Source organism: Chanodichthys erythropterus, chromosome 6 (assembly GCF_024489055.1).
Source record: "Chanodichthys erythropterus isolate Z2021 chromosome 6, ASM2448905v1, whole genome shotgun sequence".
Taxonomy (NCBI): domain Eukaryota; kingdom Metazoa; phylum Chordata; class Actinopteri; order Cypriniformes; family Xenocyprididae; genus Chanodichthys; species Chanodichthys erythropterus.
This window is the reverse complement of record NC_090226.1, coordinates 7,297,501-7,312,500: the sequence shown is the minus strand read 5'-3', so window position 1 is coordinate 7,312,500 and position 15,000 is coordinate 7,297,501. Positions and strand designations below refer to the sequence as shown.

Sequence of the window (15,000 nt, the reverse complement as noted above, 5' to 3'; positions counted from 1 at the left end):
ATGAGCTTAATAGGTAGTTATATGTCTGGCTAATGTAAATTCTGGCAAGCAAAATATTAAACAGTTAAATTTTTGAGATGGTGGGAGGCGTGATCAAGTATTCGGATGTCATCTTCTCTAACTGGTCCACTAAGGAATGGAGACTGTTCTTTTGGCCTGATCTGAGGTCAGCGTTTTTAGTTATTCAGACGTGGAGTAGTTTGGGTTCAGGAAGTGACTCACTGCACCAAAAAGTACCACATTTTGCAACACAAGCAATATTATGAAACATTTCCCGTATGGAAATACAATTCCTCTGAATTTTTTTTATTTGCAATAAACTGGGCCAATAGCAAAAGCCCAAAACAACAACAAATGAAGTCTCTGGAGTGAACTGCATGATAGACACATCGAGACACATCTTACACACATATAACATACACAGTGCGAGAGGTGCGTATCAAGTAATAGATCAGTACACAAAAAGACACATATAAAGTTAATGAACACACACACACAGAGCTGAAGGATTTTAAAGCAGCTGTTTCAGTCCTTCACTGCTGGTGGTAGAAACTAGGACTTCCTCTGTGTACATGTGCATTCCCCTGTTTTTCATGGTTATCACTGAAATCCTTTTCTTGCCTTTTCCCTTGAGCCATCCATCTTCTGTTCTTCTTTGGAGAGCCCATCTATCTTCCATTCTTGTTCTTGACTGCTTTTGTCTGATCCTCCATTTACCTTCATGTCATTGATCTGTCTATTCTCCATCTCCAGTCCCTCACTGGCTACTGCATCCGCTTCCTCCACTCTTCTCACCTGTCGCAGCCTTCTTGCGTCTCTTGATCAGCAAGGGGTTACTGGAGGCATCTAAATCTTTAATCTTCACCTGCTCGTAATCTACACGCATGGTGGCCAACGCACTGGTTAACTCTTCCTACAAACCAGGAGAAAGAAAGAAGAAAAATTAGAAAAGAAATGTAAATATTATAACCAAAGTCCCTTCAAAGTCATTTCACTCGGCGGCCATCTTTGAAACGCCTCTCGGGCATACTGGGCATCATGCAATCTCTTTGAATGGGGAAACATCAAATTCTCCAAAACTGTTCGCCAACCTTACGATTAAATTTCATATTTGAAATCACCAATAAAATCTAACAACAACCGGCTCATAAATTTAGTTTCTAAACGCTCGAATCATGACAAAAAAAAAACTGTATTTTTTTGGGATGGATCAAGCTTATGCGCAGACCTAAATAGAGCGCCCCAATGATGACGCGTTTTTGTAGGCCAACCCGGACGTTAGCAGCGCACGGGTTCCCTCGATCGAAAGCCTATGCATTTTCCCATAGACTTTTGGAAAATCGCAGAAAATAAGCTCTGTGTTTAACAAAGGGTTATGACACTTACACGTTTTTTCTATCAAGATAATCTTTACAAGTTAACACAACATTTATACATTTTGAAGCCTAAATAAAGTCGTCAGATATAAAAGGCTAACAGCAAGCTATAAACTACAGCACACCATGGTCGCGGATCAACGTCGTCACCACCAAGCTTCCTCAAACTGTATTTAAAAAACAACTCTATTTAAAAACATGCTCACTGATTATGATCTGTGCTGTTATGAATACTTTTCCACTTTTTCATGAGAAATGCTGTCCAGATGTCCCGTTTTTAATGATGACGTCTGAAGTCCCCGCCAAAGGAAGTAGTCCCTTTTAGCAATTTGTTAGCAACCGCCGATTTTAAGACACAGTAAAAGTTTAAAAACTCACAAGTTAGTTATATCTGGTGTGTTTTATGTCATAGATCAAAACGTGAAAGTATTTAGAGGCTTTGTTTACCACAGACCTTATTTCAGGCGATTTAGCAAAAACCCATTCAAAAAACGTTGGAACCGGAACTCCTAAAATGCTAACTCGCTTCCGGGTTTTGCCTACAAAAACGCGTCATCCCTGGGGCACATCATGCGCGTCTCTTCGGAGGCGCGCGTCTGACGTCACCGCTCTAGCTGGAGGCAAAACATAAATAAGAATAGCGGGTGCGCTAAAAGTTTGAGGTTTTGACTTTAAAATGTCGTCTTGTTGTGTTTTTGGCTGCCAGAATAGAAGGAACAGGACTTTTGGTTCAAAACTAAAGTTTCACCAGATCCCGCCAGACATTCCTTCACAGAAATAAAAAGATAATTGTGGCTGAAAGCAATACGGCGTAACGTACAGACTGGACGGAGACGATCATAAATAATACTCGTGTTTGCAGTGCACACTTCATATCAGGTAAAATAATCGTTGTATATGTAATGGTGTGTTGGTTTTGTCTAGTACAAATCAGCAAGTTTCTGTTTTATAGGTGAAAAGTCGCCAACTTTCAGCGCACTAGCTAGCTTAAATGTTAAATAAACATACAGCGATAGATGTGTGTGCCATCCTTTGAATGGTCTCTTAAAATAATCCACATTGCTAGCCATAATCATAGTTAGCCCAGCGTTAGGTTACATTAGACAATAAGCCTTGACAAAATTCCCCGAACCACCCGAAAGTAATTCATATGTTGTCTAGGAAATATCCAAAACTTAAGTTAATTTACAAAAATAGCTGTCACGGTCCCGCAGAGTCAGTGACTGTACATATTCGGACAGTTCTGAACCTTATTCTGCATCTATGTTTAATAAATCCCTCCTAAAACATGCTAGCTTACATGTTTTAGGACTCAATGTCAACATTGAGTCCAGTGTCTCTTTTTGCCTCCAGCTAAGCCCCGCCCACCAGGAAACGTTGCAATATTTACAAACTTTTAAAGTCCGCGTGAACTGGAAGTTGCAAACGACTTTTCTCCAGTGCTGTGACGTATTTCCAAGTGAAACGGAATATTGAATAGAGGGCAGAGTTTTATTTTAGCGCTCCTCCTCTCCATCTCTCGCTCATAGCAGACTAACGGTCGGAGGGGAGTGGTTTAAGTGTTTACAACCCAAGCCGTCAAACTGATGTCATCTGAGAAGGGGCACCGTTGCAGAGGGGAGGAGCATTTTCAGATTTTGATTAAATATTACGAAGCCAAACAATTTTTTTTGTGTGGATTGACTTTCACGGATTAATTGTTCACCACAAAACTATCAATTTGAGCTAACAAAATAAATAAGGTCAATTTTGATTTCATGTGTACTTTTTAAAGGGATAGTTCACCCAAAAATGAAAATTTGATGTTTATCTGCTTACCCCCAGGGCATCCAAGATGTAGGTGTCTTTGTTTCTTCAGTCGAACACAAATTATGATTTTTAACTCCAACCGTTGCCGTCTGTCAGTGGTATAATGCAAGCCAGCGGGAACTTGGACTATAAGAGTAAATAAAACTTGCTTAGACAAATCCAAATTAAACCCTGCGGCTCGTGACGACACATTGATATCCTAAGACACGAAATGATCGGTTTGTGTGAGAAACCGAACAGTATTTATATAATTTTTTACCTCTAATACACCACTATGTCCAACTGCATTAATCACTCGATTCGTTTGGTCTGATCGTGCTCTGACAGCGGCAGTGATGTCTCGCGCATATACTTCAATGAGTGCTAGACATCACTGCCGTTGTCAGAGCGCGATCAGACCAAACGAATCGAGTGATGAACGCAGTTGGACATAGTGGTGTATTAGAGGTAAAAAATTATATAAATACTGTTCGGTTTCTCACACAAACCGATCATTTCGTGTCTTAGGACATCAATGTGTCGTCACGAGCTGCAGGGTTTCATTTGGATTTGTCTATGCAAGTTTTATTTACTGTTATTGTAGAAGTTCCCATCCACTAGCATTATTTGACTGACAGACAGCAACGGTTGGAGTTAAAAATCATCATTTGTGTTCTACTGAAGAAACAAAGACACCTACATCTTGAATGCGCTGGGGGTAAGCAGATAAACATCAAATTTTCATTTTTGGGTGAACTATCCCTTTAAGGGGTCTATAGAAACCGGTGATTCTAACGGCCGCTGAAGTGACGCGATGACTTTACCAGTCGGCGATTGGCTCTTATTTAGAAGGCGGGATGTATTCCGCCATATTGCGCGTTACTTTATCCCATTCAAAACAATACGAGTGACACGTCTTGTGTTATTCTATAGTCTTTGGTATAACATACATAACTTGAAGGTGCAGTAAGCAATTTCTGAGAAATGCTGTTGAAAGTGGATTAGACAGAGCAGCACAACAAACTTGTAGGCAATCAGCAGTAGGGGGCGTGTACTCGTGAGTGACATTGGTTTTGAATGTGTGCAGCTGGCGAATAACAACAAACTCTTGCTTGTATAGTCATGTACTGTATGTACATTTGTCATCTTGTCATTTGTTATTTTTCGTTTTATTTTTGCAAAGCTTTATTTTGCTTTACTTCAACTATGATAAAGAGACATTCACTTTTGCATTGTGTGTTGAAGAGCAATGAAGGGATGGGTGTGTTTGTTTGGGCTGATTTCAAATATCAACAATGTTCAACAGCATTTCTCAGAAATTGCTTACTGCACCTTTCACTTTTGATTACAGACATACACTCAAACTAAAAGGCATTCAGACACTAGATATAATTTATATATTTTTACTAGTGGGTGCAGGACACTATAGTTCATTTATGTAAGTGAGGATAGCAAAATAAACTGTGAAATATTATATCCAAAAAAATGTCATACAGAGGAATACCAGTAAAACTGATATATATTTTAGACCAATATTTGAGACACTTTGACCTGACCATGTTTTGCTTAAGTGTTATCTGACATCATTAAGATAATTTTTTTCTGACACAGTTTAACTCTGAGATCTTGTAATATTTTATTACCATTTTTTTAAAGTATATTGAATAAACTGTATTAATGAATGAAATGTTCAAGTTGTCTGAACAGATTTTGGTTCAAATGCAGCTGTTTTATTGTTTTAGTATATATACATCATTACTCCAATTTTCAGTGTCACATGATCCTTCAGAAATCATTCTGATATGCTGATTTGCTGTAAGAAACAGTTGTGTTTTCAACAATTTATTTTCAGGATTCTTTGATGAATGTAAAGTTCAAAAGAACAGCATTTATCTGAAATAGAAAGTTTTTATCTATTAAAACTCTTAACTAATTATTATTATTATATATATTTTTAAACTTCATGCATTAATTACATTATTTTTTATGTTTTTATGCAATATTCAATTCAAATTCCATGAGTATGTTTCTAAGTTTTTTTTTTTTTACAATGCCAAAAAAGCTATTGTGATGGAACTGGGTAGTTGTTTTGTAATTCTGTTATGTGGCTCCCCCTTGAGGATAGGGATGGTATTACAGATAATAATGCCCTCAGATTGTTACCAAACTTCAGTTTCAGATATCTCATTAATAAATAAGAAAAAAATAGAATGAAAAAGATACTGAAATGGTATTTGATATTATTGTAAACAAGACCAGTGCATCCTCCGCTCACCTTGACCTCGTCCCACATCTCGCTGTCTTCCGTGAGCACTCGTGTGGTGTGGAGCGGCGTTTGGGGAACCACCATGGATTGCTGAAAGAAACATCTCAGTGTTGGAATCCTGGTGTAGATCCAGTGAAATAATATCCAAGGAAACAATCGTCAGTAATACTCACATTGATCCAGGGGTGGTTCATGAATTGTTCAATGGTCATTCTTTCACTGGGGTCAGTCTTCAATAGTTGGTGAATCAACTGTTTGGCTGGAGGAGAATATTATATTATTATATATCAATAAGAAGAACATGACTGTTTTAAGTCCCCATAATCCAATTTTATATTTTATTGTGTAACATAAATTTTTTTTTTACTATATACAATACTGGTCAAAATTTTGGAAACATTACTATTTTGATTTTTAAAGGATCATGTGACACTGAAGACTGGAGTAATGGCTGATGAAAATTCATTTTTGCATCACAGAAATAAATTGCATTTTAAAGTATATTAAAATAGAAAGCCATTATTTTAAATTGTAATAATATTTCACAATATTACTGTTTTTTCTGTATTTTTGATCAAATAAATGCAGCCTTGATGAGCATAAGACTTTTTATCAAAGACATATTTTATTAAAAATATTAATGTTTCCAAATTTTTGACCAGTACTGTACACACACACAAACATGTGTGAGTGTGTGCATTGTAAATTAAATGTTTTAATATATTTAAGAATATATCTAACTATTGTTGTTATACTTTTACTCCATAATTTAAAGGTGCCCTAGAACCAGTTTTTACAAGATGTAATATAAGTCTAATGTGTCCCCTGAATGTGTCTGTGAAGTTTCTGCTCAAAATACCCCATAGATTTTTTTTTAATTAATTTTTTTAACTGCCTATTTTGAAGCATCATTAACTATGCACTGATTCAGGCTGCGGCCCCTTTAAATCGCGCGCTCCCTGCCCCCGAGCTCTCGACTATAATACAGTGCATTTACAAAGTTCACACAGCTAATATAACCCTCAAATGGATCTTTACAAGATGTTCGTCATGCATGCTGCATGCATGCGTCGGATCATGTGAGTATAGTATTTATTTGGATGTTTACATTTGATTCTGAATGAGTTTGATGGTGTTCCGTGGCTAAAGCTAACATTACACACTGTTGGAGAGATGAAGTTGTGTTTGTGCATTATACAGACTGCAAGTGTTTAAAAATGAAAATAGCGAAGGCTCTTGTCTCCGAGAATACAGTAAGAAACGATGGTAACTTTAACCACATTTAACAGTACATTAGCAACATGCTTACGAAACATTTAGAAAGACAATTTACAAATATCACTAAAAATATCATGTTATCATGGATCATGTCAGTTACTATACGTTGTTGTTCTTGCTTGCTTACCTAGTCTGATGATTCAGCTGTGCACAGATCCAGACGTTAATACTGGCTGCCCTTGTCTAATGCCTTGAACATGGGCTGGCATATGCAAATATTGGGGGCGTACATATTAATGATCCCGACTGTTACGTAACAGTCGGTGTTATGTTGAGATTCGCCTGTTCTTCGGAGGTCTTTTAAACAAATGAGATTTATATAAGAAGGAGGAAGCAATGGAGTTTGAAACTCAATGTATGTAATTTCCATGTACTGAACTCTTGTTATTCAACTATGCCAAGATAAATTCAATTTTTGATTCTAGGGCACCTTTAATATTCTTTTAAATTGCATGAATATGTGTTTCTAATGCTTTAAAAATAAAATAAAATAACTGGAGATTGCAAATGAAAAAATATGCAAAAGCTATACTTTGCACTGAATTATGAAAAACATAACCATACATACATAAAACCAATTTACATGTAGATTAAATGTAGTTTACATGATTACATGTAGTTAGTGAAATGGCAAACAAAACAAAAGAGACACTGCCCTCTGGTGGTTAACAACCAACCTGAAGTTAAAATGCCTCTTACCCTCCTCAGACACATCAGCCCACTCAGGGTTGGGAAACTCATATTGGCCCATGCGGATACGTCGCTTCATTCCCGGTGAAATGGCCTGTCCTGTGTTTGAGTAGAACGGTGGAAACCCACACAACCTTCATGTAACATAAAAAGGAACAAAACAGTTTCAGATAGTTTAATAGAAGCTATAAAATGTACAGCACAGCCTTTAACACTTAAGTTAACACCAAGCAGAGTCATTATACTCACAGGATGTACATGATCACACCCAGAGACCACATATCACATGATTTGTCGTATTTCTCAGGTCCTAAAACTTCCGGGGCTAGAGAAAAGATCTTATGATTACTTTAGCCGACCAAGTGTTATTATTCACGATCCATTTACTATAACTCTGTCTCTCTCTGTTTAAAGAGAGTTGAAGAATATACCTTTCATGAAAAGAGTGGCATTCATCTTACTGACCTACATAATATGGCGTGTAGCAGGGCGTCTGTAACATGTTATGCAGTGAAGTCTCTTTAGCAAAGCCAAAATCTGTTAGTTTGAGTACTCCAATGTCTTCTTTACTAGTGTAGAGCAGGTTCTCTGGCTGAGGAGGGCAAAGGGAAGCTCATAATATTGTGAACATAAACAGATTCTTAATCCCAGTTTCCTCATATATAATTCCTTAATGTATAATAAAAACAGTTAATTTGTTACCTTGATGTCTCTGTGTGCGATGTTCATGTTGTGCAGATACTGGATGGCTGTGCCGATGTCTCTCATGATCCCAGAGGCCTCTGCAGATATAATACAGTGGTAATGCAATTTGATACCAGTGCAATTTCATGATTATAAGTGTAAGAGAGCAGGGGACTTCAATTATCTCCACTATTCATTTCCTGCCTCAAAATATAAACTATAAATAAACTAACTAACCCATGGAATTTATATGGGAAATAACCTCATCATAACCATAATCATGTTCATAGTTAAAGGTGATAGAGAGGATTTTTTTAGTCGACTGAGAAACCAAAGACTGTTAGTGAGTTTTTGAAATGAGCGCATGTGTAAGAACAGCCCCCCTCCTTCACAGCTCATTTAGAGGGAACGCCTCCCAAAACTCGTGCACGAGTATTGGAACACGAGTGTTTGCCACCGGCATTCGCTGTGTCGTGTTAGTGGATTCATTATGTCGGACTCACTGCAGGTAACTCATAATCTGCAGTTGTTACTCCTGTCTCCGGACAAAAACATTGCATGCGGCGCCTGTGGAGTGTGGAAAGTTACTGGAGCGCGCAGCCGCACTTGTCTCTCACAAGGAACGTCATGGCAGTGATTGACAAGCCAGAGGGCCAATCGTTTATGCGATGATCGCTGATGTTTTTAAGGGCCTACCTCGTGCACAGATGATGTATATTAATATTATTCCTTTCAGTGCACCTAATAAATAGTTTTTTATCAGTTAGTAAAGACAGTTTCAAGTAATATTGCAAAAATGTATAAAACAAAACATCCTCTTTGCACCTTTAACTAACAGACCTACTAACTAACAGAAAGTATTATATATTATTTATATATTTTATTTGAATATTTATGTTTATAATTTATATTTATTATGTATTTAAATCACATGGAAAGCTTATTGCCTTATTTATAGTTAACTAACTAATTAACAACTAATGAAAATTACACAGTAAATTAATCTCATCATAATAATGATCATAATGTTAAAGGAACCACAAGACTTGAGGTCTGATCGCGCTCTGACAGCGGCAGTAATGTCTAGCACTCATTGAAGTAAACGCGCGAGACATCACTGCCGTTGTCAGAGCGTGATCAGACCTCACTAAGCGAGTGCTGAACGCAGTTGGACATAGTGGTGTTTTAGAGGTAAAAAAATTATATAAATACTCTTCGGTTTCTCACACAAACTGATCGTTTCGTGTCTCAGGACATCAATGTGTCGTCACGAGCCGCAGGGTTTTATTTGGATTTTTCTATGCAAGTTTTTTCGACTCTTATTGTTCGAGTTCCCATTCACTCCCATTATTTGACTGACAGACGTCAACGGTTGCAGTTAAAAATCATCATTTGTGTTCTACTGAAGAAACAAAGTCACCTACATCTTGGATGTGCTGGGGGTAAGCAGATAAACATCACATTTTCATTTTTGGGTGAACTATCCCTTTAAAACCAGGAGTTGTTCTGTGAATGCGCTTTGAATGATTTTTTTGTGTAAATCATAAATATAGAGGTAAATTATGTTATTTTTTGCGCAAAGAAAGCACTTCATAAAATTGAGGTTAAACCACTGATGTCACATGTATTACTTTAATGAGGACTTTTCTATCGTTCTAGACCTTAAATGTGTAAATTGTTTTGCTCCCATTTAAGAGACAGAATCCTCTTGGATTTCATCAAAAATATCTCCATTTGTGTTCTGAAGATGAACAAAGGTCTTACGGGTTTGGAATGACATGAGGGTGAGTAATTCATGACAAAAACTTATTTTTTGGGTGAACTAACCCTTTAATCATATTCATAGCTAGCAAATAGCTAACCATCTAATATAAATAATATGGGAAATTAAACTCATCATAATTATAACCATAATTAATAAACTAAATGGAAATGACATGGGAAATTAACTTCCTCACCATTTACATTGTTAACCAACTAACTAACTAATAGAAAAAATATGGGAAATTATTCTCCTCTTCATTTTTATTGTTAACTAACAAACTAAACAACTAAATAAAATCAACATTCATAGTTAACTAACTCTACTCTAAAACTTCATTATCACCATGTAAAAATTGAATAGCAATAGAAATTATGGTTTAGACTTGCTATGTGAATGTGTGAGTGTGAATGTGTGTGTGTGTGTGGTCCTGGTAAACCCCACATTATGAGGAAAAAATATCCCCACAATGATAGTAATACCAGTCATTTTTGACCTTGTGGGGAAATTTTGTCCCCATTTTTAGTCCCCATGAGGAAAACAGCTTCTAAATCACACTGAATTATGTTTTTTTGAAAATAAAAAAATGCAGAAATTTTCTGTGATGGGTAGGTTTAGGTTTAGGGGATAGAATATAGTTTGTACAGTATAAAAACCATAATGTCTATTAAATGTCCCCATAAAACATGAAAACCAATGTGTGTGTGTGCCATCGTGCATATACATTTGTATGCTACGTGTGTGTGTGTGCTATAAAAACAAAGAGGCACATAACCCACCTCGCTCAGTGAAGGCCTGGTCTCCTCTGGCCTGAATTCTGCTGAAGAGCTCTCCCCCCTCCATACTGACACACACACACACACACACACACACACACACTTTCTAATTATACAGCTTAATGCACAAATTCACAATCACAATAAGCTGAGTTCTTTTCCCAGCTGAGCATGTGAAAAAACAACAACTTACAGAAATTATGTGAATCATATTATTGCCAAAATGTCCAAAAACAAGAGGGAGAGAGGAAATGAGCTCCAATTAAGGAATGGAACGTTTGTCTCTGTGAATCTCGGACTATGTCAGTCCCTCTCTGCTCCTCTGAGTGATGTACTTCCACTCGCAGTGAGAGGAGAGCGCTCTCAGTCACTCCAGATAAAGCCACTTAATACAGCACTCAAAGCCACCGTTTGATTAAACACAGTTTTGTGGCTTTGAATCCATGTCTGTTAGCTTTGAGGTTATCAATGGGAAAACTGGCAGAATTCACTTTTAGAATTTACAGTCTGTCTTTCTGTTTAATTAGAACATTTATAGAATGAGAATGTCCCCGAACACCACATGTAGCAAGCAAGTACTATTGTTAAGACTACTTGCTATTTGTTTTGTTCTTATGTCTTTTTAAAGTCTTGTGGTTGCTCTTACTAAAAAAATACTGTTCAAATGGACGAGAATTAAATGGAAAATCCAGTGAGGTACCCTACTACAAGTGAAAAGGAGAACTGAAACCTTCATTCAGAACAAGACTGTGACACAAGATCACAAGATATCACTGAGCACAAAAAAACAGTAATGTGTTCTGTTTTTTTTCCTGTCATGTCTTTAAAGAAAATGAAATGTCACTAGTTAAGGACCTCGACTGACTGCATAAAAAGAACTGTACTATTTCTGGCAGCCGAGCATGATGGAAAATTAAGTTTTACCACTGACAGGACTCACCATTCCATAATTATGAGAAGACACTTTTTCCCACGATACATGTTTTCATAGATGCTGAGGATCCGAACTATATGTGGCCCTCCGGATACTCGCCAGTGCAGTTCCACTTCTCTCTGGGCTTTGGGACACTCGTATAGAATCTAAAGAGACAAGAAAAAAATTGCAGACTGACAAAAATTCAAAAGTGTTGGTCAGCACAACTTTTCTTTTATTCTTTTTTTAAAGAAATGAATGATTTTATTCTGCAAACATTCACTAAATTGATCAAAAGCATATTTATAAGATTATTTATCAAATATTTTATACAGAACATTTAGTAAAATTGCTTTGTTGACAGCATATGAAGCTCTTTTTTTTATCTGTGGTAATTGACAGCATGTTATAGATGCAGTCGAAGAAGCTTAAATTGTCTTCAACCTGGAGTATCGCATTATTAAATGTTCACCGTTTTCCAGACTCTTGTTGCTCATTATAGAAGAACAGTTATGCAATAGCTCGTTTCATATAAAAGAAAAGAACATTTCAATTCATTTTGTGCAATTTACCACACAGAGTCAGTACAGAAAGTCCTTAATTGGTCTTTCTGTGTGTTCGTCCTTGCACATGCATGCACTGGAACAGAGTGAGACCTTGACATTGCACATGCATCCCATCAGAGTGTATTTTGGGGGCCTGAAAGCCTCTGCTGCAGTAACACCCAGTGTATGGGTCCCTTTAATGAAACATGATGACTGTGATCAATTGATACTGACTGTAGTAGATTCATAAACCTTGCTGTTGTCATAAAAGCTATTTACAAAAAAGCTTAGCTTAGCACACAGGGTGTCTTAAAGGGAGAGTTCAAAAATGAAAATGTTGTCATCATTTTAAACATCTATGACTTCCTTTCTTCCATGGAACACAGAAGAAGATATTCTGAAGAATCTTTCAAAGGTTTTTTCCATTAAATGAAAGTCAGTCATTGACTTTCACTTACTATATGAACAAAAGGGAAAAAAAAAAACTTCTTAAAATAAATTTTTTGTGTTTATTACTCTCATTGTGGTGTTAATTCTGTCACATTAAAAACTATTTTTGACCCGAAATAAAACAAATTAAGGCAGATGTCACCACATGAAACAATTACTAGCAAAGAAATGTGCTATATCCATTTACACATTTTAAAAAGTTCAGCGATTGTTTACATGCAAGTATTCAGAAATGGGGATTTGGTATTAATTTCTATCAATTAAAGCCCAAAAGCACTTGCAGAGATGTGAACTACACGCAATTTCATTTGACTCCCGCCCACATTGTCTCCGTCTCTGCAGTTGATAAACTAAAAGTTCACAATGTGTGTGGGTGAAAAAGAGGCGCATTGCGTTTGCTTTCCGACTAACAGCAGCCAAAAGACAATTTGAGTCATTTAACAGAGATGCCCGTGGGAAGGAGTTTCAAGGGCAGTGTTGTAAATGACTGACTGCAGTAACCTTTATAGTTCACTCTTGATTCACAGACATACAGGAACCACCTACAAAAAAGAAAAAATTCTACGCTGTAGAATCACAGGGGAACACATGTCAGGAAACTCCTTTTACAACAATAACACAGAACAGAAGCTGTGGTTTGAAGAAAACCACGAGAGTATCAGATAACACACACACACATTAAATCACATGTGCACTGGTTTTACTACATAAGCTTTATGGGTAATCTTGTAAAATGATTAATTTCTAAAGGGAGATGGCATCTACTGCTTTGAATGAGAGCACTGTCTGGTGCTAACAAACTTGTAAACTTGAGTTTTTTATTTTTATTACAACTAGTAGAATGTAATGGTTAAGTATTAAACTAGACACTGCATAGTAACACCTTGGCGACCATTAGAACATACTAGGAACTGCACAGCAACGCCCTGGCAACCACCCTGAACACCCAACACTCTAAAATTGCTGGGTTAAAAACAACCCAGGTTGGTTTGAAAATGGACAAACCCAGCAAATGGGTTGTTTTTAACCCAGTCGTTGGGTTAAATGTTTGCCCAACCTGCTGGGTAGTTTTATTTACCTCAATTGTTATTGTTGATTCTAGTAACTATGTGTCTGATTTTGGGTTAATTTTAAGCCAGCCATATAGTAATTTTATTTAACAATAGTTGGGTTTAAAAAAAAAAACGCCCAGCACGTTGGACAAACATTTAACCCAACCACTGGGTTAAAACAACCCAATCGATGGGTTTGTCCATTTTTAACCCAACTTTGGTTGTTTTTAACCAAGCATTCTTTAGAGTGTAGGAACTGCATAGCAACGCCCTGGGAACTGCCCAGAACACCATAGGAACTGCATAGCAACTACACAGAAGAACACCCATTAAAATGCATAGCAACACCTTGCTAACTACCTAGAAGAACCAAGGAAGTACATATTCAACAACCAAGAACAGCCTAGGACAGGGATGGACAACTCCGGTCCTGGAGGGCCAGTGTCCTGCAGAGTTTATCTCCATCCCTGATAAAAACTCACTTGGCTATAACTTTCTACTAATCCTACAGACCTTGATTAGCTGGTTCAGGGTTGGAGCTAAACTCTGCTGGACACTGGCCCTCCAGGACCGGAGTTGTCCATCCCTGGCCTAGGACATGCATAGCAATGCCTTAGTATCAGCCCAGAACACCCTAGGACCTGCATAACAACACCTTGGCAACTACCCAGAACACCCTAGGAAGTGCATATTCAACCACCCAGAACAGCCTAGGACCTACATAGCAACTTCCTGTCAACAGTCCAAAAAATCCTAGGAACTGCATAACAGCATCTTGGCAACTGCCCAGAACACCCTAGGACATGCAAAGCAATGTCTTACCTATGACCTGCAAAGCAACGGCATGGCAACAGTCCAAAACACCCTAGGAACTGCATAGCAATACCATGGCAACCACTCAGAACATCTTAGAAACTGCATAACAAACACCTAGTACACTCTAAGAATTGCAGATCAACCATCCAGAACACCCTAGGAACTGCATAGCAGCGCCTTGGCAACCACTAATAACACCTTAGAAACTGCATGGCAACTTCCAAACTTACCTAGGAAGTGCATATTTAACCACCCAGAACAGCCTAGGACATGCATAGCAACGCATCCTGGCAACTGACCAGAGCATACTAGGAGCGCCCTGGCAATCACCAAGAACACCCTATAAACTGTATATTAACACCCTGGCAACCCCATTCAAACACCTTTGGAACTGCATGGCAACACCCTAGCTACCACTCATAAAAACTTAGCATGCAACAGCCTTGCACAGGCAAGCACACAGATCACGTTTTTTTAGTTTCGTTTACATCATTTTGAGCCAGGTTTTTCAGTTATATTACAAGCTACAATGGTCTGAATTAAAGGGTTAGTTCACCCAAAAACGAAAATAATGTCATTAATTACTCACCCTCATGTCGTTCTA

At 37.5% G+C, this 15,000-nt stretch overlaps 1 protein-coding gene across 1 annotated transcript in view; it reads right to left on the bottom strand.

The window, feature by feature from the left end:
• Positions 1-256: 256 nt before the first annotated feature.
• Positions 257-15,000, bottom strand: part of mapkapk3 (MAPK activated protein kinase 3) — a 21,375-nt gene continuing 6,631 nt past the window's right edge. Inside the window, exons 2-10 of the mRNA XM_067387923.1 lie at positions 11,561-11,700; positions 10,624-10,688; positions 8,101-8,180; positions 7,864-7,990; positions 7,648-7,723; positions 7,408-7,532; positions 5,604-5,689; positions 5,440-5,520; positions 257-913 (exon numbers count right to left, since the gene is read on the bottom strand). Coding sequence (XP_067244024.1) covers positions 758-913; positions 5,440-5,520; positions 5,604-5,689; positions 7,408-7,532; positions 7,648-7,723; positions 7,864-7,990; positions 8,101-8,180; positions 10,624-10,688; positions 11,561-11,700 — 936 coding nt within the window. The 3' untranslated portion in view covers positions 257-757. The remainder of the gene's footprint in view (positions 914-5,439; positions 5,521-5,603; positions 5,690-7,407; positions 7,533-7,647; positions 7,724-7,863; positions 7,991-8,100; positions 8,181-10,623; positions 10,689-11,560; positions 11,701-15,000) is intronic.